The following is a 26,075-nucleotide window of genomic DNA, read 5'->3' on the forward strand; positions in this document are numbered from 1 at the left end:
AAGGCGCTGTTCCTCTCTTTTAACAGCTGCTGGACTTCCCGGGTCATCCATGGCTTTTGGTTGGTGTAAACCCGGATCTGCTTGTCTACTGTGACAGTGTCTATACAGTGTTTGATGTAACAGAGGACACTGTTTGTGAACATTTCCAGGTCTTGATGTTGGAAGATATTCCAGTTGGTTCTGTCAAAGCAGTCCTGTAGCTGTTGAGAAGCGCCCTCTGGCCATGTTGTTATAGTTTTAGTGATGGTCGACGCAGTTTTCCTGATTGGGGCATATGCAGGAATTAGGAGCAGGGATAAATGGTCAGATTGGCCCAGATGTGGTAAGGGTCTTGCCCTGTAGCCCTTCTTGATGTTGGAATAGACTTTATCTAAGGTGTTAGCCCCTCTCGTGGCACACTTCACATGCTGGTGGAAATTAGGGATAGCTGTTTTTAAATCCACCTGATTAAAATCACCCGCTATAATGTGCACTGCGTCAGGATATTTATTGAGTTTATTGTTGATGTTCGTGTGCAAAAGCGCTAGTGCCACGTTAGTATTTGCATCTGGCGGTATGTAAACAGTTGTTATTACCACAACAGTGAACTCCCGTGGAAGATAGATGGGCCTGCATTTGACAGTCAGATATTCTATGTCCGGAGAACAGTGACGGTCTATGATCACTGTGTTTGTACACCAGCTGTTATTCACGTATATGCAGATTCCCCCTCCTTTTCTCTTACCGGAATTGTTTGTTCTATCCTGGCGCTGTGCGGTGTAGCCTGCTAGCTCAATAGCAGAGTCCGGGATGGACTGATGCAGCCAGGACTCAGTGATTAGAAGAATACATGAGTTTTTGATGTGATTGTCCGTTGTTATTTGTAACCTTAGTTCGTCCATCTTGTTCGCCAAGGATCTGACATTCGAGAGATATAAACTCGGGAGCGGTGGTTTGAAAGGCTTCCTCCTTAGCCTGGTTAGCACGCCAGCCCGGCAGCCTCGCCTCTGTGAGCTGTCGGCTTTCAGGCCCGGTGGACGTGCCGTCGGGTGAGAAAGCCGACAACTCAAAGATTCTGATGCCTCAGATCCACGCTTTGCATGGAACCAGTCTCTCATTTGCTGTTTTAGCTGTTTGGTGGTTGTTGAAATGAAAGCTTTAACCTGAGGTTCTGGCATTTCTGGCAAAATACATTTATATTTAAAAATCGATTCAGGATTTAATGAATTGATATCGTGGTATTTAAGCCAAAATCAATTTTAATCGGAAAATCGATAATTGAAACCCAGCCCTAGTCAATACTCATGGTACACCTAACAAAGGGGCCGGTGAGTATAGATATGAAAAATACCCAAGTTTGTATTTTAGCGGTTTCGTTGGATTATACTCGTCTGTAATCGTGACTTTATGAAAATCTGTTTGCATAAATTCCGTTTCACTAACCTTCTCTGTACAACCATGCTGCTCACCACTGTGTATATTAACACTGGTGTCACACATATGTGGATTGCACCTCTGAAACCAATTTTCCTCTGCGTAATAATTTCCCACAATTATTTAATTTAAAAAAAAAATAGCAGGCTGCAGCTATTGTGGCTTTGCTTTGTCTAGTTATGCGATTATTATTTCCATATATTTCTGATGTCACTACACAAAATATGCAAGGGCAATGATGTTCATTTTTTCTCTAAAAAATAAATAATTGCTTCATAAACTTCATGAAATGGTTCATCATCTAAAATGACACCAACATTAGCATTAATTGCCTCAGAACATAGATGGGCTTTCTGATGATTTATTTCTTCTTCAGCATTTTTTAAAATAATTTAATGTTCAGTCAGATAATGAATTCTGACCCTTTCTCTTGAAGATAAAGGGAAACCATGCTTTTAGAAAATGCAGCTGAAAGACTAATGAGCATGGCAACTGCTCTTAGGCAAATGGTCTCTGGTGCTGTGCCATATGTAAATATGTTTTAAATAAATAGAGTAAGTACTGCTTTACAGTGGGAAGAGCTCCAGAGGAGTCAGCAAGGAGGAACAGATAATGCTTTTCTTTGACAGCTCCGAGAATAAATGGTGGTGGCGGATGGCAGATACACAGAGGTAATGTGAAGCATAATAGTGATAAGAACTGCACTGAAAACAAAATAAGATAAAGACGGGAAAAAGGAAGGATGGTGATGTAAGATCCATAAAGGATACAGAGGAAAAAAAACACATGTAACTCAAAACAATTACCAGAGCAAAGTAAAGGACACACACCGTATGGACCAGAATAGGCAGTAATCTGATCCCAGGTCAGATAACATCTTTAACAGCAATACTGGACTGGCTTCCTGCTCAAACTCTGTGTAAACTTTGCAACATTTCTGAACTGATAACAGTTTCTATGCAGTTTTATTGAATGCTACATTACGGTACTTTGTGAGTTGCTCAGGACATAAAAACAATGTTTCTATGCGGTTCATCTGTGGCCATTGTAGAAGGCACCTTTACATTACTCTAACAGGACGAGCGTGTTAGTCAGAAGCACAGCATGATTGTAATAACACAGTGACTCATTTCCCCTTATTTTATAGAAAGTTTTCTTTTTCTTTCTTCTCCCACGGTCACAAGGTAAAAGGACATTTGATCGAGCGAGAGGAGAGAGTGACGGAGCTACGTGCGAAATGAAAGTCTGAACCAATTCAACTGGTCTGATGAGTCATCAGACTCAAAGCTCTGTCTAGGTTTTCCATTACTTGATATATTCAACATAGAAAGTTCATCAGTGTTATGGATACGACCATTTGATTCATTTGCCTTTAAAACAAAATCTGTTCTTTTGCACACCAAAATGTAGTAAATCGGGTAAATCCATTAAAGTGGTGCAAAGACCTTGCCAAGCTTTTAGTACTTTTAACATTTTTACAAAAATGGACAGATGAAATATTTCCCACCACTGATCACTGGGAAATATCTTGGTTGAGCCTGGTCTGGCGATGTTAGCCGTCTGGCAATGGCTGTAATTTATTCAAACAGCGGTGTGAGCAGCTACCAGTAGGGATGATTACTGGTATCCGGTGCAATTATGGCACCGGTTCTGACATAAACGGTAGTAACCAGACCGAAAAGCAGCGCACATTTCGGTGCTTTATTTAGGTGCTTTTTTTTTTTTTTCCTGAGATGTCATTAACTTTGGATTCTAGCCAATCATTTTACCTTTCCAAGCATAGTAGGCGGGCCCAGGTACGTACGTTCTTTTAGAGCAGAGCTACAGATTAAAAATGCCCAAGGCGAAGCGGTCAAAGTCTGGCTGTACTTCACAACAAAAGATGTAAATTCAGCAGCCTGCAACAAGTGCTTTAAGGTGATACTGTGATACTGTCAAAGGAGGTAACTCCTCAAATCTGATGAAACACCTGGCGACGCATAGCGTCTTTTTAAAAGCCGAGAAATGCGCCGTATTTGATAGCTTGCTGCGAGACCTCAGCCCGAGCACATCTACTGCGGGTGTGGTGCCTGTTATCAGACCCTGAGTTAGCAACATCCCCCAAAAACCCGAAGAGGAGAGTCCTGGCCCCTAGCCCTGCCAGTGTAGCAGAAATGATGACGGATGATGATGCAGCAGCAGCCGTTCTTCTCTGCGTGCGCAGCTTAATGTTGTTCGTGTGTAAATTATGTTGAGTAGGCTAACCACGTTATTAAATTAATGCATGTAAGGTGAACTAGCAAACACCATCGTAGTTTCATGCGGCTGTCTTCTTGTTTGATAAAGTGAAACCATATATGCCCTATAGCTGCAGAAAAGGCTAACATTGTTATCTTTTTTACAAAAAACCCCCCCAGCTAAACATGAGAGGTTTTAGGACAAAGTTTGTGTTTTCCATTGTTTAACCACCGGTTCGAGCACCGTTTAAGCACCGGCACCATTTCAAAAGTACCAGTTTGGTGCCGGTATCGGATAAAACCCAAACGATACCCATCCCTAGCTACCAGATGCCAAATACTGAAGTTTATCAAAAAATAGCTGCTTGGTTTACCAAATGTAGATCTATTATTGTGGTATTTTTCAGGCTCAAAACTCCTAAACAATGGCGATCAAGTCAAACTAGTGTCTTTTCAAATAACTGGGCGCTCATCAACCAGGCGGTATGTGTGAACAATCGCCAGTTGACTCATATGGTTGATGAGTGCCTGACTGTCTAAAGAAGATTTTATTGATTGAGACATCACACCATTATTAAAAAGAAAGAAAGAAAATTGTGGGAGTACAGCAGAGTGAGGACTGAGATGCTCAGACTACCAAACGGCTTTACAAAGTAATACAAATGTAGCATCATCAACTCCATAAAAAAAACAACTGAAGAAGCTTCTCGGATGAGAGGTGAGACATCTTCACAAAACTCAAAGAAGTCCAGTCGCTTTCTTTCCAAGCTCCTTAGAACGACAACAACAATTACACCCATTTTGCCATGAGTCTGGTGACCCAGTGTTTGTGTCTTTGGTTTAAGTGATATTCTTTGAATTATTGTTTTCTCTTTGTACTATATTTAAAGTTCCTGGTTTCTGGGTTTCTGTTTCAGTGCCTCCCCCTGTGTTCCTGGTGTCATGTCTCTAGTGCAGCTTTAGTCCTGTATTTTTTGCTCTCCTTATTTGTCTCAGTGTACTGTATGCTTAGTCTTAGTTCTCCGTCACTACGTCTTCCCTGTGTTCCACATCTAGTTACTTTTGTCTCTGCGCTTCATGTTTCCTCTGTTCCAGAGTCGGTCATGTTTCCACGTCTCAGTGTCTAATCTGTATCTTTATGAATGTTTTCATCCTTCCCGTTTTATTTTGATAGTTCCTCATCCTGTGTGCAGTGTATCTAATTTTGCTTCCTTGTTAAGGTTGATTTGTCCCAGCTGTGTTTCCACCCGTTTCCCCATCCTCTCGTTGTCCCGGTTGTGTATTTAAGCCCTGTGTTTTTCTCTGTCTTTTGTCACATTGTTAACCATCATTTACCCTCCATGCTGTGTGTTCCTCCATGCTCCTAGTAATTTCCTAGTGTCCTGTTCCTGGTTTGTTTTCGAGTTTGGGTTTCTAGTTTCCAGTTGTATTCGTCGTTTGAGTTTTCCCAGCAAATAGAAGCCAAAACATACCAAAATGTCCCAAAATACTAAATAAGCTTGAAATAAGCTCATAATTAAGCATCATTGTAATAGAGTTGTTTCAAATATACACTGTGCCTCAGGAGGTAGAGAGCAGGTCATCGACTTATCGGAACATCAGTGGTTTGATCCCTGGCTGCTCCAGTCTGACTGTCCAGTATCATTGGACTCGTGTGAATGTTGATAGAAACCAGTCAAACCTTTTGCCTTCAGAATTTCCTTCAAAGATTCAACAAGGTGCTGGAAACATTCCTCAGAGAGTAGAGTTGCTAATCCTCCTCATCAAAAGAAGCCAGCTCAGGTTGTCGCCTCCTGGGTAAGGCTATTGGGAGGAGGTCCCAAGGTGGACCCAGAATACGCTGGAGAGATTACACTTATCGGCTGGCCTGGGAAAGACTTGATGTTTCCTCAGATAAGCTGGAGAAGGTTGCTGACGAGAGGGAGGTCTGAGCTTCCCTGCCTAGGCTGCTGCCCCCGCAACCCATCTTCAGGTAAGTGGAAGGATGATTTTAACTTTTATTGAAGTAGTTGTCATGAATTTTCGAACAGCTTGCATTTTTTCATGCACACCCCAATGGGTCGCACTATTCCATCGCAGTTTATTAGTTCTTCAGATGTCAATTTTTCATATTTTAATAATTCGTGAACATCTTCTGTAGTAACACGTTTTCATATTATATTTAACACTGGTTTATTCGTATAACATTAAACAGACAACACTGTATTACATGCAATGCTGATAATGCCTGACGCGAGGTGACAGGAACTTGGCTTATGAGGTTTTTATTTTAACTCAAACAGAACACAAACCAAGACAAACTGAACATATTTACAATCTGGGCAATCAGAGAAAGTACCCAAGTACTGGCAGGGAGAAAATAATGGAACAAATAAAGGATTCTATGAAACTCAGTGGATGCAGAAATAGAAAAAGATGGAAAAGGCACTTTGCCATTATATTTTTTTTTTATATATTTCATAAAGCCAGACCACAATTCCTGGAACTTTCCTTGGCAGTTTTATTCCTTGCCACCAGTTACTAAAACAAGCCAGAGTCTGTCCTCAACTTCAGCCATTCTGCAAATTCTGGTTTGGTCGGCTCACCCGGTGGCAGTTATGAAGCCCACCGATGCTAGACCATATTGTCACTTGGACATACGCTGGGTAAAACAGTCCAATCTCTTAATAGGCACAGCTGAGGAGGTTCTAGTAGAGGCCCATGGAGCCACTCATCAATGCATTGGATTATTTGTTCCCAAAAAACCCAAAAGACCACAATAAAGGAAGAACAGTACCAATAGTTGATGGACATTTCCAGTTGTTAGATCCGTTGTTAGATCCGAAGCCCATTTTATGAAGTTTAACTGGCATATAATAATACATATGCACAATTTTATAATGAGTGAATTTGTCCGTCGTATCTTTGATTGACCACCCAACATTCACAACAATGCTATTCAGTTTTTGCAATTCAGTATTTCCATCCAAATCTTTTCGTTCGCCATCATTTCATAAACTCCTGATGCCGATTGAGCGGTCTGAAGCAACAAATAGATGCATTTATTGAGACTTTGGATGTCTCAAAACTACTTTAAGTCTGTATACATGTGCTTTCATCTTGTTAACATGCCATTCTGACCCTTCCGTCTGAATGTCTCAGCAGAATTCGAGACTCCTCAAATCAGACGTTATTCCAATCTAGAGTTTTATGCATTCAGAAAGGTTTTTCTGCAGACTTTGGTTGTGTAACACACTGTTACTTGAGTTTCTATTGCCTTCCAAAAAGCTTGAAGCAGTCTGGCCATTGTCCTCTGACCTCTGACATCCACAAGACATTTACTCCCGAAGGACGGTCCCTCACTGAATATGTATTTTTTTCCAGCCTGTTTCTGCAGACCCTACAGATGGTTGTGGTAGAGAATCCCAGCAGATCAGCAGTTTCTGAAATACACAAGCCAGCCTGTCTGGCACCTCTCTTCCCCATTCTAAAACTTAGTTTGAACTTTAGCAGGTTGTATTGACCATGTCTACATGCCAAAATGTACTAAGCTGCTGCTTTGTGTTTTCAACAGTTCGTCCTAAACTTCTGGGCGTTTCTCTAGTTCTAAAAACACATCTGAATTTTAAAGATTCACAATGGAAACTGACAATTATACTGATTTTTAGATTAAAGCCTGAGAGACTACACTTTTACTTGTTCCTTCCACATGTGCTACCTGCTGTCTTTATACAACCTGATGCAATAAGTGTGTATGTGAGGGATGTGTAACTGTGCGTGATCAGGATGGGTCCAGTGCAGAAGTCCATTAGCCCATTAGCAGCACAACCCTAGTGGCCTCGTTGTTTCCCTGGGACCACTTAGTATGGAGACAGTGACAAGTTCATTACTCTCGCATAGATACACATCATACAAATGAGAACACTTCTATTCACCTCTCTAGGCACACACACACAAAAATACAGTCCCAGAAGCAAGGTCACAAAGCCTCAGCTGTTAGTAAGATAACCACAGACGCACATTTATATGCAGCCCTGTCACGCCCACCTTTATATCAAATACTACAACAAACATGTGCCGCAGCCCTTTGAGACGGCCCACAGAAAAACAACAACATCAGTTATTTGTTCAAACAGCAACCTTACACAACCCTTCTGCTGTTGTATGATTTATGACTCTCCTTTACAAAAAGAAATCTAAGGTTAATGTCACCTATGTTTATAATAATGGGGAGCATGATGTCTTTGTACCACAGCAAAAAGTCCTTGGACCATTCACAGTACACAGCAAGGGTTTCCTTCAATGATGACAATGATTTTTCTCCAACTTTAATTCAACAGTCTTAGAAGATGCTTGGGTATGACTCATAGAGAGATATGCTAGAGACATACTGCTGAAAATAACTGTTGAATGAAATGAATTAATGAGTTGCACCAGCAAATGCATGGTTAAGATTATGGAACTGCCTGATAAACATTTCAACTTTGTTTTAAACATTTTAAAACATTTATCATCCAAACCATCCACCAGCTCGCCTCCTACCTGGCTCTTAATGTCAACTCATTTCATTCTTCGTCCTCCTAATTATTATTTTGACCATAAACAAATATTTCAGAGAACTTGCTGCCAACCGCTAGTGGTCGAAACACAATGTAACCATAAAACAAAATGTCATGATCCTGGGTCTTTTGACCCAGCGTTTTAAGTTTGAGTTTATTTTGTTCATTAGGTTATCTAAGTTCATTTGGTTATTAGACTCCTTGTGTTTTCTTCTCCTGTATTTAAGCTTCCCCTCACCCTTCGTGTTTCATGCTGCGTGTCTTATGTTATCAAGTTTGTATTATCATGCCTAAGTGTTTCTAGTTCTTATTATTTCCCCCTCGTGTTTCCAACCATGTTAAATCTCCCCTGCTCTTCATGCGTTTCATGTCTGTGTCTTACATTGTCAAGTTCTGGTTGTCGTGTCTAAGTCTGCATGTTTCCTGTTTTATTTTGAAAAGGGGTCTTGTGTTCTGTGCTCATGCGGTTAGTTTTACTCTTGCCTGTGCATCATTATGTTTATCCTAGTCAGCTGTTTCCTCATGTGTCTCCACTTCCCCTAATCACCTCCTGTGTATTTAAGTCCTCTGTTTTCAGTGTGTGATTGTCAGGTTGTCTGTTGTCCATGCCATGCGTCCAAGTTTCTTGTCTAGGTTTTTCTTATTGTTTGTTTAGATTCCCCAGTTTAGGTTTGTGTTAATTTTGCTTCAGTTTGCCTTGCCCTTTGTTTGTACCTTTTCTACCAGCCATATTAAACAGCTCACCTTTTGTTAACATTCAAGTTTTGTTCCCTGTTCCTTGGAGTCTGCATTTTGGGTCCTTTTTTCAATTCATACAGTCTGCCCTCGCCAGACTGTGACAACAAAAGCTGCTTATATGCTGCTAAAATGAAAGGAGCAGGTCAGGTAAGTAGCAGAGGGGGTTGGTAATCTGTGTCAGCTGCTTTGGTGTCAATGAAATTAACAACAGGTGTCACTGGAGGGGCAACAATGAGACAACCCCCAAACACACATGGTTTTACAGGTGGAGACGACTGACATTCTCATCTTTTCTGACTGTTTTTCACTAGTTTTGCATTTGCCTACAGCAGGGGCGATTCTAGGATCAGAGCTTTGGGGGTGCTGAGCACCCAGAGAGCTGCCCAGCCAGGCAAGATAAACTTTACACGTCACGATGAGACTTCTTCCCTGTCTCTGTCAGTCCTTGCATCCTTAAATGTCTCCAGTTGTCCTGAGTTCTCTCAAACTGTCTCCTTGGTGCATTTAAACCCCTGTTCCTCCCTGTCCTCATCGTCTGTTGTCTTCGTCTCCGTTATCAGTCATCATAATTTTACCATCTCTGTGCAAGTCTGCAAATTTCTTTATTGAATCATACGATTCTTAAATTCATCAAGTCTCTCTGTGCCTGGGTCCTCGTCTCAAAACATGACATGGTAAATGGCCTGTATTTGTATAGCGCTTTTCTAGTCCCTAAGGACCCCAAAGCGCTTTACACAACCTGTCATCCACCCATTCACACACACATTCACACACTGGTGATGGCAAGCTACAATGTAGCCACAGCCACCCTGGGGCGCACTGACAGAGGCGAGGCTGCCGGACACTGGCGCCACCGGGCCCTCTGACCACCACCAGTAGGCAACGGGTGAAGCGTCTTGCCCAAGGACACAAAGACCGAGACTGTCCAAGCTGGGGCTCGAACCGGCAACCTTCCGATTACAAGGCGAACTCCCAACTCTTGAGCCACGATCGCCCCATCACATCACTGTTTTGTACATTTTAACACAATTTAATCCCCACATTTGTGAAAGAAAAGCAAAACACTTTTTTTGAAATGTCTGTAACAAAACCATCAAATCTGATCAAGGTTATTTAAATGCTGCAAAAGAAGAATGGATTGGAATAAAAAAATGACGCTCATAGTGAGTAAAAAGTAAACAGTGCATTTTTTGGACAGAGATTCACTTTTAATGTGTATGTATAATATAATATAGGCCCCACCCCTGTATTAGGGGTCACATCAGTGTGAAAAAACTTTAAATTTGTCATTCTAGTGAACAAAGGAAAATCCCACCAATATTTACATTAGCTTTTGTTTGAAAAAAAAAAGACCAACAGCTAACCAAATTGTGGGGCTGAAAGTCTAAATTCTAACATCTTCTGAGTGACAAAACCTGGATTTCTGATGGGCCGGTGTCTTTCTAACAAAAACTAATGTAAAGCATTTGAAATTATGTTTTTCACCCTCTCTTAGAAACTCTGTTAGACCATGAATGGCAGCATGGCAGGCCACTCTTTGGCTATAGCTATTTACTATGTTGCTTGCATTGGTTTAAATTACTCTAACATTAGAACTGGTAGATTCAAAAGAGATGAGTTTAAAAAGGAATCTTAAAGAAATGTTTTGTGTTTAACCAGGACTTGACTGAGGCCACTGCACAGATTGAGAAAACCACAATGAACATCTGTCTCCAGAGGATGCACCAGGCAATGACTTTTCTGACGTTGGCATCATCATCGAGGGTATAGTAGTTCTTCAAGATCTGGATAACGTGACCTTTGCAGTAGCCATGCTGTTTGGACCATTTTTATTCCTTCAACATGAGTTACCCATCACAACTCTGCTACACTTTTGAGGTGATTCAAAGGGTGGTAATGGAGTTGGAAGCAACTCAGCTCTCAAGAAAAACTCACAACTAAGACAAAACTGCTCCTGCAAGGAAAGCTCACTGTTATGCATGCAAGCTGATCAGCTCTAGGTGAGAGGACATTTAAATCTCACACTTGTTCTGCTGCATTTTTGAAGCTCAATTCCAGGAACAGATCGCAGGGTTCATTTTTATATACTCTGCAACTGCCATGAGGACGAGCCGTTTTTGTTGTTGTTGTTTGTTTTTCCTTTTGCTCTGTACAGCATTTTGGCAGCATTTTTAAATTTCTCTTTGTATTTTTTCTTTCTTTTACTAGTGAAGAGATGTAGCGTGAACAGTTATACAGTCTAAATATCCCATATGGGTCGTGTGAAATGGTATTTTCAGTTTCATTCAGTTGAAGTAAGGAACGTTGAATATTTCTAAGTGTGCTGTTTTGAACCAAGATGTCACAGTATGATCAGTGCCGTAATTTTTGACAGTCACTGTATCAATGTTATTTTTGCATCTCTTGAATAAAGGTTTTGACCTGCAAGTGCTAATTTCTTTAGTTATTGGGGTAAAATGGGTAACGTTAATAGGAAGGTGTTTGCCAATTCAGTAACCTAATTTAATGTTAATGGAAACTAACATTACCTCAAATTTGTTTAGTTATAATTGTTGTTTAACTGAATCTTGACGTCAGAGGCCTTAACTAGAATGTTTTGATTTGTTCTTTCCCAACATTTTTCAAAAGAAAGAGTCTAATTTCTTTGCTGTGATTGATTCCAGAGAACACGGAAGAACTGACATTATTTAACTGTTTTATATAGATTCAGTAGTGGAGTAATGTCAGTTTAATTCTTTACCTACTGTCAATGCAGTGAAATTAGACATTTTGTTTTGAAAGGTTACTGGTGGATGCCAGCAACCATCTTGGAAGAGAACAATATAATCTGTTATAAGGCCTCCATTTGAAAATTGTGTATTTGATACTAGAATATAATAGCAAAATGTAATTTGAAGATAACATGTAGTATTTAAGTGACCAAGTAGTATTGGGTAAAAGTTATTGAATGGTGTTGGGATAAAGTGAGAAAATTGTGAAGGATTAAAATATTTCAAGAGCTCAAATTACTTCATCAAAACATGTTTAAGTCACATTTTATCAACACAAATTGCACAGGTTTATTGAACATGAATAAATTGTGTTAATTTAACTCAATTGTTTAAGTTGCTGCCAAAGCAAAACATCTGTGTGCAACAAATGTCCACCATTGAATTAAGTAAATCCAACAACATATTTTTTTCAGTGTATCTCAGTGTACTTTCAACCAAAAGGCAAATAACCAAACCACATGAACATCTAATAAATGATATAAATATTGAAACACTGATCCAACATTATTCCTGATTAATGGATCATTAGATTTTACACTTTTACCTGAATGTGGCTCCTTTTTTCTTTTTTTTTTGAAAAAACTTCCTTATATCCATTATGAACCTGTCTGTCTCTGTACACACACACACACACACACACACACACACACACACACACACACCGGGAGTTATAAGGTTAATGGGCATTCAGTCAGTTAGCTAGTTAGTATCCATTTCAAACAGGACAGTGGTAACAACAGCAGGCTATGGACAATTATAAGTTTTAGATTTTAAATAGGCTGTATACATTTCAATGGGAGCAACAGGACGGTCAAATGTTGCTGATTTTACTACAGAGCAGGACGGATTGTAGGGCAGCAAACATCGTTGGAAAACATGTTTTCAACACTGCAGGTTACCTGGTGTAATGTTTTTCAGCTAAAAAGAAACATGGTCTGACTCCTACCAACTATATAAAGAGTAACTGAAGGTTAAATGCAGCTAGTATGTCCTGTTTTAAGCCAGGCACTTCCACCTCCGCTCAGCTGCGTCTCAGACACCATCGCTCTGGCAGCAACGGTGCTAGAGCCAGAGCAGGGGAGAGGCGAGCTGGAACAAACCATTTTGGGAGGGGGGGGGATTTCTATACTTTTGTTATTAAATGTTACGTCTCAACCAAGTACTGTATGCTTTTTATACTTTTAGCAGTGTGCCACACAAACAGCAAATATTGTCAAAAAAACTAAGAAATCTTTGGGGGTGCTTTGATTCATTTTGGGGGTGCTTTGATTCATTTACCCCCCAAAAATGGGCTAAAAATCACCCCTGGCCTACGGTCAGTGTCACTACTGGTAGCATGAGGTGATAACTGGAACCTACAGAGGTTGTACATGTAGTCCAACGTCTCCAGGATGCCGTTGCCTGAAGGTTTGCTGTGTCTCCCAGCGCAGTCTGAAGAGCGTGGAGGCGATTCCAGGAGACAGGCAGTTACTCTAGGAGAGCTGGACAGGGTCGTAGAAGGTCCTCAACCCATTAGCAGGAGTGGTGTCTGCTCCTTTGTGCAAGGAGGAGCAGGGTGAGCACTGCCAGAGCTCCAAAATAACCTCCAGCGGGCCACTAATGAGAAAGTTTCGGACCAAACAATCAGAAACAGACTTCACGAGGGTAACCTGGGGGTCTGACGTCCTCTAGTGGGCCCTGTGCTCACTGCCGTATAATCTGTGTTTTGAGTTTTAAATTGTTTTTTAAATTGGAGATTTGCCCATGCTTGGGCAGATGGCCTCTTTCAAATGCACACAAATGAAAATCAGAGCCACAAACCCATCAGTGGCCCCATCGCGTCAATGATGGATCATTTCCTCATAGCCTAAAAATAAAGCAGTTATTTCAAGTGCAGTTCTATTGGTGGTGCTGGTCTGTTCTTTTTTTCCCCCACACCGTCAAACTGGATGCTAGCGACACTGCTCTAGTCCGGTCGTCTTCTTGCCTGCCTTCTCTGAGCCAATCGGCCTCGTTTCTGCGTGCTTTAAATTACAGCACTTTTCTGTCATTCTACTTTTCAGACTCTCATTCGTGCAATGTAACTCCTTTAGGTCCTGATCCCTATAACCACTGCGATCCCATCCATCTATGATGGGTTATCAGAGTCTAACAACCAAATAGCTCGAGTGAATTCCATATCTCAATAAATCATGTTCTGTTCTTCCAAATGATCTCTCCTTAATCAATATGACTCTCTGTCTAAGGCTACAGATGAGATCCTCGTGTGTTTTATGGTAGTGGCTATACTGGACTGTCAAAGCTACCGGTAGTGACCAAACAATTCGCCCAGTGTGTCAGGGCTCAGAGATAAAGCGAAGAACTCAGTCACTCAGGAATGAGTCACTGCCTGTGCTACTGTAGCCACAAGACAAATGCATGAAAGGACAAATGGATAAAAGCATGGTTGAGCTGTGGATTTTCTTCAAATACTATCAAATTGGCAAGGAATTTTGTTCCATAACTGTCCCCTGCTGCTGGATTTGTACCTCTAGACAAAATAAGAGCAGTTTTTTTGTTTTTAAATGAAGAAGTAGAAAAAAGACGACTATGCTGAGCATCATTCATTGCATTTCACACATACCTTGTTTTCATAGTTTTAATTAAATGTAATCCATGTCATGTTTTCCAACTATGGTAAAGTTTTAGTTTCACTTTAACGGGAAGAAGCTTTTTCTTCCTTGAAAGACTTTTTACCAATTAGTGCCACCAGGGCACTGCCCTTGAAGAAACCTCCGCTTTCTTTTACAGTTAAATGGACAACAAAACACTCATGCTTCACTCATAACTGAGTGTTATTTATGGATTTTCCAACACTGTAAGCACAATGCGTAACAGGGCATCCTTGGCATCTTTCCCATTTGTCATTCGCCTCCACTGACACTCAAATCCCTCCGTGCTCAAGTCAACAAAACAAAAGAGGAGAAAACAAAGGAAGAGATGAACTGAGAAAACATACTCCCATTGGTTAGAAGGGCGGACGTACAGAGAGTGGGAAAGGGAAGAGAGGCAAGGATGTAGATCAGGAATAGCAGGGGAAAGGTCTAACAGAGACTAACGTAAGTGAGAGGATAACATTGGGAATGGCAGGAACAGCTCAGAGAAGGAAGGGTGAGTCAGACAGAGAGAAAGGAAAGAGAGACAACTACAGAGAGTAAATAGAAGAGCATCTGAAAGAAACTGATTAGTATTCTCTAAAACACAGCTGACCAAAGCTTCCAGCAATATGCTCGTGCTTTTTGCATAAACACAAGGAGAAACACAGACCTGTGCATGCAAGCAAACAGCAAATGTTTGCAGCTGCAGATTTATACACAAGCCTGAAAGTCTGTGGCATTTATTTGTTCTTCAGACTTGCAACCTTGCATGGTTCAGCAGATTCAAAAAGACATGAAATATACAATTACTTTGAATATAAAAAATGTATTGCGTGTTTAACGGAACAACACAGACATAATTTTGTCTCTCAATAAAAGGCCGTTCTAGGTCTAATAACACCATTCGCTTCAATTTATATGCTGCTGAAAGTGATGAAATATTCCACTGAGGTTGACAGAGGGACCGGATATTAATAAAACTGTTTGGTGAATTATTATCCCTGCTTTCCTTTCTTTTATCTTCATCTTTTCTTTATCGCTGTGAAATAGCCTGATCCCTGCGTCTCAGACGAGAGATAAAATAAATTGCCTACTTTCCCTCGCCACAGAAAAATGCGTGACGTCTGATAAATTTAGCTTGTCGGAGGGTGAACATGAAAAAAAACAAAACATCCTGGGTGTAATTTGCCGAAGGCCATTTTTTAAAGTGATTTCAGCTTCTTTTTTTCAATATGTGTTGATGGACAATTTAACGGAGAAACAGAAGACGAGGAGATGTAACAAAGCACAAGAAATCCACTGCAATCCGCCTGGAAACCATCCTCACCGACCGTTTATGAGGAAACATCCTCCGTATACTCACCACCCTCTCGAAAAGCAGCGATTTGTGGTTCGCATTACACAGACAAAAATCAGACAAAGATCTACGAGCTCATTCAAAACTATCCTGTGTGGTTATAATTAAATATCACTCTCAATCAGTGCACTTAAATACAACCAAACTAACACAAAGACATGCAGCGACCCACAAAGTGCGAGGCTAAAACAGTGCCACGTGAACGACTGGAGGGCAAAGTGCACGAGGTCACAGCGCACATAATCCGAAGGCGCCGCAGGAGAAGACTCATTGTTGCTGTGGTAACAAGCATTACTGCCCCTGACCACACACACAAAAGAGAAAGTAAGAAGCGGGTGGAGGGAGAGTAGCGTACGCTAAGACTGATACAGACACGGCTGCTGAGAGCAGGCCAAAGCACTGAGGGCTGGAAGAAGAGACGGAGAGAAAGCATTGAACTGTTGCCGACAAATAAATTCAACCCTCCGCTTACAAGCTCTGTGATTGGAGAATGAACAGCTGTTCGGTTTGACCCGCGCACCGTGTAAATGCAAGCCTGCCAGCCAGAACGGGAGAGCGTGAGAGTTCTCCACAATGACAGAAGAAGAGATGGAGGCAGAAAAAAAACGTGAAATGGTGACAAGTGAGAGAGGCAGCAAGAGAGGTTAAAGGTCAGAAAAAGGGAAATGGAAGAAAGGTGATAAAAAGAGTGACCAAAAAAGACAAACACCACATGATCAATTGTTGCATTTCAGCATCTTTCCATATGAGTTTTGTCTGGTCTGTCGCAGCCCCTCACCACACTAACAATGTTTGTCACTGCTCTCTAAAATACTCACGCATATGATTAATGAATGAGACACGAGTCATTCATGTTTTCTGGTTTTCCACAGCTGTGATTAAGGTTTGGTCAAATGTTAAAGGATGTCAAGCACTGTTGGGAGCACGCTGTGCAACAAGCGGTGCTCTAACCCTAACAGTATAGAAATGTTCATCAGAATCCTAACACAGCATCATTAATGAGAATAAAACGATCTTTTCACCATTGTAAGACAAAATCCTCCTTTTCTTTTTCTACCAGTAAACACAGAAATAGAGTTGTTAAAAATCTACACCCTGGAAGGACTTTTAGAAAAGTTCAGTTTTCAGTTTATATGGGGACGAAAATCATAGAAAAAAAGATTTTCTATGTTTTTTATACCTAAACACTAATGTGCCTGTGGACAGGGCCTCAGAATCACTCACAATAAGCAGCAGCTCAGCGGTCCCCAACCCGCGGGCCATGGACCGGTACCAGTCCATGAGTCGTTTGGTACCGCGAGAGTTGAGGCTCGGGTGGTTTTCAGGATTTTTATCGTTAACTCAGTTTCCCCGGGTCTTTTCCCACGTTGTCGTTGTGTGTCTTATTTTGAAAGAAATATTTACCCGTTACCATAGCGACCAGAGAGCATTAAGGGGCAGAGGAGGATGTTGCTGGCGCATTTCAGAAGTACGCTGCTAATAAAGTTACACAATTACACAGTGAATTTGCATTTATTATTATGTTTACAAAATAGCACCGTTTTTGTCTTCGTCATATCATTTTATTTTGTTGAATTTACCCGCGACACCTTAAAGCCCGGCCTGTGAAAATGTTGTCTGACATTAAACCGGTCCGTGGTGCAAAAAATGGTTGGGGACCGCTGGATTGGATTATTAGATGACTACTTATTGGCCTAAACACTGCCACACACCAAGAGAGTCCTGGGTTTGAACCCAGGCAGGGCCCCTCTATGTGTGGTGTGCATGTTCTTTAGTTTACCACAAAGTCTACTATGGAAAAGACATACTAGTCCTCTAATAACATTAATGAACACTTTCAGATGCAGCACGCTTTAAGGAAAACTTTAAATCCAAACTAAAAAATGAAGGACAAGATGAGAAAGTTCAAAGGTTAAATTATAGCTGTATCCCCTAATGGAAATATTACAGTGTGGAAACTTGATGAGAGAGATGCTTGCCCAGGCACACTTTCTTGTAAGCCCTAGGAAACAGACTCTAATTGAAGGTCAGCTAAATACTCAGAGCTCCGTTAACTGTGTGTGCACTTATGTGCGCATAAATATGCAGAGTCACACACAAATGGCAGTGTGCATTCAAGTGCACTCACACAGACAAGCACTAAACTAATCCACAGACAAACAGAGAGATGGAGAGACAGACCTGATCAGGTCACAACTGGTTAGCTGTGATCTGCATGGGAATGAGGTCATTAGGTCTGTGGGACTTACAGATATTATTTAATTTGTCCAGCCTTCAGCACAGCAGAGTCTAATCTCTCTCTCTCTCTCACACACACACACAAACAAACACACACACACACACAAACATCTCCCTGCACAAACTATCACCTCGCATCCAACCTCACTGTACTTAAAAACATACAACAATCTTCTCCACTGCAGTCTCCAGCTTCATGACCCAAACACTCACTGGCATAGCTACTCTCACTTACACCAATCCAGTAAAATCCCAGCTAAGCATCACCAGCTAAACCAAATCCCTTTGGCTAGAGGTAAAATCCAGTGGAGTGTCCCACCTAAACACACATTACTTTATTGATTCACAAACGCCTTACAGCCTGGGCTTACGGAGAGCTTTCCAGAACATCGTCTACTTTAGTGGTTCTCAAACTTTTCACAATGAGCACCACCTCATAAAATATATGGCTCTTAAAGTACCACCTTTATGACCTACATTATAGTACAATAGTATATTTATTTTAATTGTCATAAACATGATGTGATAATAATAACAACTGTACTGCATTAAAACATTCACAGCAGGTGGGATCGCCAGTCTTTAAGTGATGACGTATGAACCCTGCTTCCGGGGCCAGTCTACTTTGTGTTTATTAAGGCTGTTGTGTTTTCAACATGTTTTAATGCTTTGTATCTTCTTCTATTTAATCTGAACAAGCCTCTACAAACAGTCAGTGATCACTGTCGGCCTCTCTCGGTTTTTATTACCACTGTTCATTTTAAAGCTCAGTTTTTAAAACCCTGCATGTAACTACAGCCCCAGCCCATGCAGCAGTATATTAATGACTAACCTTGTATTGTGGTACAGTTGTTCTCCTGACTGAAGTTTGGTCCGTTTACAGCATCCTGCCAGCCTCACATTAACTTTTATCGAGTGGAAAAAAGTTAGCGTTCATCCTCCAGCTTCACTGTGTTTATGCTAACATAGCTGTGTAGCTAGCCACTACGTAGCACATCATTATATAGCAGCTAGCCCAAGTTCAGTAACCCTACAAACGTCACTGCTGTTTAGTTGTCTGTCTTAATTTATGTAGGAAGTGATAGCAGAGCTGTACGTTTGAACTTTTCAGAAATCCCTCAATCAGAACATGGAGTATTATTTATTCTTAACATTTTTTGAGAGATTTCCCGCGTACCACTAGAGGGAGCCCGCGTGCCACAGTTTGAAAATGACTGGTCTACATGTTGTTTCGGTGTACTGTCACCAGGGGGCAGTGTCAGAAATAAATGGAACAATCCGGTTGTTCAGTCTGACGTCACTAGCCGTGTCTGGGTCTAAACTCTGCTGCAGGTCCATATATCAAACGATCACTATGGCATTACTGAGAGTTGAAAAACTGTCTAAAGTCTTTCATCTTTAATAAAATGATCAGCGTTCTGCTCTACCAGGTGTAACAATTGAGTTTAACATCCAGGCATCCATGAAAACGGAATTTATGACATTTAACGGAGTTAGAAGTTAGCAGGGAGTTAGCTCGCTAGCTTCTATCTAAATACAATATAACATGTCCTGACTGCCGGGTTTTGGAAACAAATTAAAACGTACAGCTCTGCTATCACTTCCAGCATAAATGAAGACTGAAAACTAAACAGCAGTGACGTTTGTAGGGTTACTGAAGTTGGGCTAGCTGCTATATAATGATGTGTTACGTGACCGCTAGCGACACAGCTATGTTAGCATAATATAAACAAGCTAACTTTTTTTCCACTCGATAAAAGTTAACGTGAGTGTTCTCGGTGGTCAGGAACAAATGTAATCGCATGGCAGGATGCTGTAAAAGGACCAAACTTCAGCCAGGAGAACAACTGAGATAATCCATCCACAATACGAGGTTAGTCATTCATATACTGCTGCATGGGCTGGGCTGTAGTTACATCCTAAGGTTTTAAAAACTGAGCTTAAATAAATGATTAGCGGTAATAAAGGGAGGTCAACAGTGATCACTGACTGTTTTAGGAGCTTTTTGAGATCAAATAGAAGAAAATACATAACATTAAACATGTTAACAACACAAAAGCCATATTAAACGCAGACTACTTTAGACCCGGAAGTAGGATTCGTCGCGTCATCACTGAACAACCGGATAACGTGTATGACATGAGTCATCGTTGTGGTTCTCTCTGCTCTGTTTAACTCATTTCCTTTCATTTGAACTTTTTAAACAGTCGCCCTTCATCTTACACACAGCACCATCTTCTACTGTCCGTTTGTTTTTTGTTGGTCACTGGTTGCAAATCTAAAATTGCTCCGTTTAGCAAAAGAGCTACTAAAATGAACAAAAACGTGGTTACATGAATTCTGCTTCACGCAGCACCCTCTAACCAAATATGAGCGTTTTCACTTGTAAGAACACGGCTGATGATACACGACAACTTCAGACCTGAACTGATTCTGGTGACATTTTTTGGACTTTTTGCCTAGAAACATATGAAGAGTGATATTTGAAGATTAATACCAGTCTCATGTCAGGGCATCAACTTTAAAGTTACAGGTAAGAGGTGATTAGCATAGCTTAGCATAAAAACTAAAACCAGGAGGTAACTGCTCTGAGCTCTCTCACAACATTTATATAATTTCTATATTTCAGCTTACCCATTACCCAAGCAGTACTTTACCATAGGGTTGCCAACTCCCTGAAAAAATAAATAAGGGACACCTCGTGGCCAGGGCCGGGCAACCCAGTTGTCTTCACCCTTCCCAGTGTGGTAGCTCTTTTTTGTGTGTGTGAAATTATTTTTTAACCATTTGACTTGAATTTGATTTAAGCAGATGCATATTCTTTGTGATATGACCATATGGGAAACAAATGATCATTTAGCCATTTATTTTTAGCTCAAAATGACAACATTAACACAGTAAAACAGGTCTCTTTCTTAAACAGAAGCCTGTCATGCTTAACTTTTGAGAATATAAGTAAATCTTTCTTTAAAAGAACTCTGTCCTGCTTAACTTAAAATTATATAAATTAATAGAAAGCAATAGAACGAAAAATATTCTTGTAACTATGCACATTTAGTACATTTGGCTTCAGTTGAGGTATTATTTCAGCTTTTCTAAAGCTAATCAGCTGCTCCTGTTTGTAAACCCACTTGTTCCCATGATTACGCATCATAACTCATCATCATTATTCATCTATGTATTACTTTTATGTATTAGTGATCTATTTGTTGTAATCATCTATCCTTGCAGTTGTTTATTACACAAAATAAATTATATTATCACACTTCTGGCCACATAGCGCTGATATTCATTGCACATGCCCATTTGAACCTTAACCAGAGGGTTTAAAAAACAAACCAGTGTTTACATACCATATCTGCTTCTGCCGTGGCCTGGTGGACAAGAAATTGGTTAAGGGTTCCCAGAGCTTTCACGCCCCTCATGTTCTTCATGTGCCCACCATTAGAAGCATGCCTATGGAAAAAGTGCGCCGGCACACAGTGCAGTGCGCTTTATAGGTGTTATGGTGACCTTTTCCAGCCAGGTGTTTTCCTTTTCCCATTCCTCCCTGTACTTTTGCAGCCTTTTTTTTCCTTTCTCTGAGGGAAACAAACATTGCTGCTCTAATGCTGGGCTTACACTGTGCGATTTTTGGCCCATTTTGAGATGATTTTTGAGTCGTGCGACCGATTTGGTGATCGGCCCGATTTTGGCCTTCATCGTGCATCGTGTAGTATACGTGGGGTAACGAGAAGCGATTAACACCTTGAGCAGCTCCCGATCATCAATCGCTCGTGAGCCGCTCACACTGCTCACGCGCAAACACGTAAACGTCGGTGAAAAAGACGGAGCAGCACGGCTGTGCAGCGTGTGATCTGGACACAAGTGATGGAGGCACAACTTGTAGAACTTTGGAAAGCTCATCCGAGCCTTTTCGATGTGGCATCACAAAATTATCACGACCACAACAACCGTGAAAATAGTTGGATTTACACTGCTGCTCATTCACAGCTGCATGATCATGTTTTTCATTAGCAATTTAGCAAAGTTGATGGTGGTGGTGTGCGTGTCTGTGTGAGTGAAAGACAGAGAGAGCGACAGATTTTCTGTTATAACCTTCATTTTATGGAGGCACAGTGTGAGCACTCAGGTCGCATCAGAGCATCGGGCGGTATAGTGTGAGACCCTGCATCATGACCTACCAACTTCTAACCCCTGCGAGTCAATCGTGCAGTTTGAGCAGGAGCTGAATAACGTGACTGAAAAAAATCGCACAGTGTCTGCCCAGCTTTAGGTGTACTGTCGTCCGAGACTTGCACCGCAGTGTCGGCGTTTGTTTCCCTGTTGGCCATGCTTCTTGTTGTGGTCATCTGTTGTCTTCCGGTATTTTCTCCGCAAGCGACCTTTCCTCGACCAATGAGACGAGCGGTAATCTGAATTGTCATACTCGAATTGTCATAAGTGTGCTGTCAGCTCATTGGTCACAAAGCAGGAGAGGGGCTGGGAATTATGTTTTCCAACAAAGCGTTAATTCCATTAACATTTATAGACTACTTTTGATTCTCACTGTATTACGGGACAAAGTGCGTCCCTTATTAGCTCAATACGGGACAAAGTGCGTCCCTTATTAGCTCAATACGGGACGTGTGCTTTTGTTTCTAAATACGGGACGATTCCGTTTTTTAAGGGACGGTTGGCAACCCTACTTTACCATAAGACACATATGTGGTGATACTGAACAAGGATATATGGTTTCTGTTGAGGTTTTGTGGACGCATGACCATCAACCATGTGATATGAACCTGTTTGCCGTTTTGGACGTGTGACAATCAATGGCAGGAGTCTCAAACTCGTGGCCCGGGGGCCCACGTCACCCCTACATGCTTTTTGTGACATTTTTGTTTGGTGGTGGTGTGCCGTGTGATTTTTCTAATGTGAAATATGTGCCGTGGCTCCAAAAACACCGAACTAGACTATCTGGTAACCATCAGAAAATAATGGCAAAATTACTTCTAAAGTCCCAGTCACTAACCAACAGACTGGTCAGTGAACCTGTGGTAACCACCTCATGCTCGGGAAAAACATGAATTCCCTAACCGGTCGGCAAAAACCTCCTGAAATCTTTGGTCACCGGCTGCGATTGACGTTCGTGCCTATGACGACTTGTTGCTTTACTGTGGCTGCATATGCAGCATCCCAATGATGCTAATCTAAGAATAAAAGATGGACACTTCAGTTTTAATTTCAGTGGACAATTATTACAGACTGCCCAGTTTTCATCAGCCTAGAAAAAAAAAAAGCCGACAGCTGTTTCATTTGTTCTTCATTTTCACATTTGTCTTCCATTTCAGTAATACGTCTCCCAATAATATTATTAAATATTTATACACCCAGAATCCATTTCCCTCCTCCCCACGCTGTGTTCCTGAATGTAATTCACTGGAAGTCTAACAAGAACTCAAATGTATTTCGATAAAGCAGTAAAGCACACAATTTTCAAACTGACACAGATAAAGACTCAGAGAGTCTGAGTAATGCACACCCACACCTTCAGCTATGAAATGTTTCAGCAAAAAAACACCCACAGCCACAAAATGAATCTGCCTATCTGTACAGTACGAGTGTACTGTGTAATTGCTTAGGTGCTAAACGTGCTCCGTCCCAGGACCGTGTCTTACAAGTAAACTCAACTGATTTTCAAATGCAAATGGACTGTGGTGGAATGGAGAAAGGGAGAGCTTTAAAGCTCCATATTTGCATCCCATGTATCAGGTTGGGTTTTTTTCCCCATATTTAACGATGACCTGGATTTTTCTTTCAACTTCAAAAACTGGTTTAATTTTATAACATCACTATATCATAGTTGCATTTCCAGATATTTTCCCAGAGCAAGTTTAGGGGTCTCCATCCATATATTTCAGTCAGGGGAAGAGTTTATTAGCAACAGCTGTATTTGCAGGATGTGAGTGAGTCTGTGAGTTATTAGTTTTACATGCCTGTGAGCCTGAACAAACTCAGAGTTGGAAGTTGAAGAAAAGATGAGCGCACAATGGGAGCTACGGAGCTAACAAAGGAGAGACAGGAGAGAGACGGCAAAGCAGAGAGGAGCTGCCAAAACACAGGGAAGCGTGCACAGAGTGGGGCATTAAAAGCATTAAGAACAAAGATTATAACTACATGGAAACTCTGGTACATAACATGTGCAGATTTGTTCATTCGCCATCTCGACTGTTCATGAGCCTCACTCTTCAATAAAGCTGTTGTGGACTCTGGTATTTTCTCTGTCTGTTAATCAGTCTCTTTTTCTTTCTCTAAATTGAAATCTGATTCGTGACTTTGTCACAAATACCAATAACCACAGTAATACCTGTCTTTTGTTAGGTCTCTACCCCAAACAGCAATTATAGCTCATTCTTCACAAGGTAAGTGAACCCTGCAGTGACACAAGCTGTCATAAGCTGCTTGATAAATGCCTGGCGTGCGTGTTATATGCAAACTATCGCGCACCTTTTGAGATATTTTGAGGACATGCCAACTTACATTGTTGGGAGAGACTGTGAGGACACTCCTGCTCTTCCTCATCTTTCCGTAAGTATCTCTCGTGCTGTCCAAACACAGCAGCTTCACGTGCAAACCTGGAAAAGACAAATAGAGAGAATTATCATTTCGTCTTTTCTGGAAACATCCAGTTATAATAATCTATATTTTATTAGGAGTAACTCAGAGATCATGGTTTTTTTAAAGAAAAAACATGTTTTTACTGCTTGTGCCTGTCACCTGTACACAAACACACATGCACCAACAATGAGTTTAGGATTCAGGCTCATCTTTGTTTGAGAAAAATAAAGCAAAGCAGTCGAAACAGCCTAGCCTCAATATTGCTCCTATGAGTGTCATGCATCAGCGCAGTAGCACCAGCATGCAATAATGTGCAAAATCTCCCCAGTCCTCCAATAAAATCTGACTCATGTAGAAAACAAATAAAACCAATTTTCAAATTTCATTGAAATTGGAATTTGGTGTTGAAGGAGGATGAAATGAACAAGATTATTAGTTCTTACAAGAGACAAGATACAGATCGCGTCTAACAAATTTATTAGACCACCACAGAGGTTTAAGGTTTATGCCACAGCTTCTCTAATTTAACAATATTGATAATTACCTAAATCACTTTTTATGTTTCTTTAATCGTTAATCCACCAGCATGAGCAAGCTCTTTAATCATGGGGTGGCTGTAGCTCAGGTGGCAGAGCAGGTCAGCCACTAATCAGAAGATCGGTGGTTCGATCCCAGGTTGCCTCCTGGCTGCATGCCAAATATCCTTGGGCAAGATACTAACCCCGTGTTTGCCTACTGGTGGTGGTCAGAGGGCCCGGTGGCGCCAGTGTCCGGCAGCCTCGCCTCTGTCAGTGCGCCCCAGGGCACACTGGGCACTGACACCCACTGCCAGTGTGTGAATGACTGAATGTAGTGTAAAGCGCTTTGGGGTCCTTAGGGATTGAGTAAAGTGCTATACAAATTCAGGCCATTTACCATTTATAATCAAAATGATGCTTTAAATTCTAAAATATAAATGCAGTACAGTGGGTTCAGTTCCACCATCAGGCCGGGATCTTTCTGTGTGGAGTTTGCATGTTCTCCCCGTGTCTGCGTGGGTTCTCTCCGGCTTCCTCCCACAGTCCAAAGACATGCAGTTAGTGGGGTTAGGTTAATTGAAAACTCTAAATTGCCCGTAGGTGTGAATGTGAGTACGAATGGTTGCGTATGTCTATGTGTTAGGCCTCTGACAGACTCCAGGGTGTACCCTGCCTCTCACTCCAAGTCAGCTGGGATAGGCTCCAGCTAGGGGTGGGCGGTAGAAACGATATGAATTTGGCAAACGGTAGAGGTTTTGCTTATACCGCTCTACCACAATAGCGCATGTTGATGGTGTCATCAAGCTGCACCTGTTTTGGTCGAAAGCATCGCAGCGGCTGCAAGCATGGAGCTTACACGTGGGGAGGAGGAGGTGCGATGTTGCTCATATGCACCTGGTTTGGGTTTAAGCAGTCGGATGTTAAGCAGAAAAATATCATCTGCAAATTATGTCGAGTGACAGTAATCGCGAAAAGACAAAGCACGTTTTGGAATATGAGGAAAGCCAAAACCGTGGTTCAGGGGGTTGGGAAGCTCGTCTGTAACTGGAAGGTTGCCGGTTCGATCCCCCA

At 41.3% G+C, this 26,075-nt stretch overlaps 1 protein-coding gene across 1 annotated transcript in view; it reads right to left on the minus strand.

The window, feature by feature from the left end:
* pde4ba (phosphodiesterase 4B, cAMP-specific a) overlaps positions 1 to 26,075 on the minus strand; it is a 211,951-nt gene that overhangs the window by 152,708 nt on the left and 33,168 nt on the right. The window contains exon 2 of the mRNA XM_004553843.3: positions 24,409 to 24,503. Within this exon, the coding sequence (XP_004553900.1) occupies positions 24,409 to 24,503 (95 nt within the window). The remainder of the gene's footprint in view (positions 1 to 24,408; positions 24,504 to 26,075) is intronic.

The sequence above is a fragment of the Maylandia zebra genome, linkage group LG17 (assembly GCF_041146795.1).
Source record: "Maylandia zebra isolate NMK-2024a linkage group LG17, Mzebra_GT3a, whole genome shotgun sequence".
Lineage (NCBI taxonomy): Eukaryota > Metazoa > Chordata > Actinopteri > Cichliformes > Cichlidae > Maylandia > Maylandia zebra.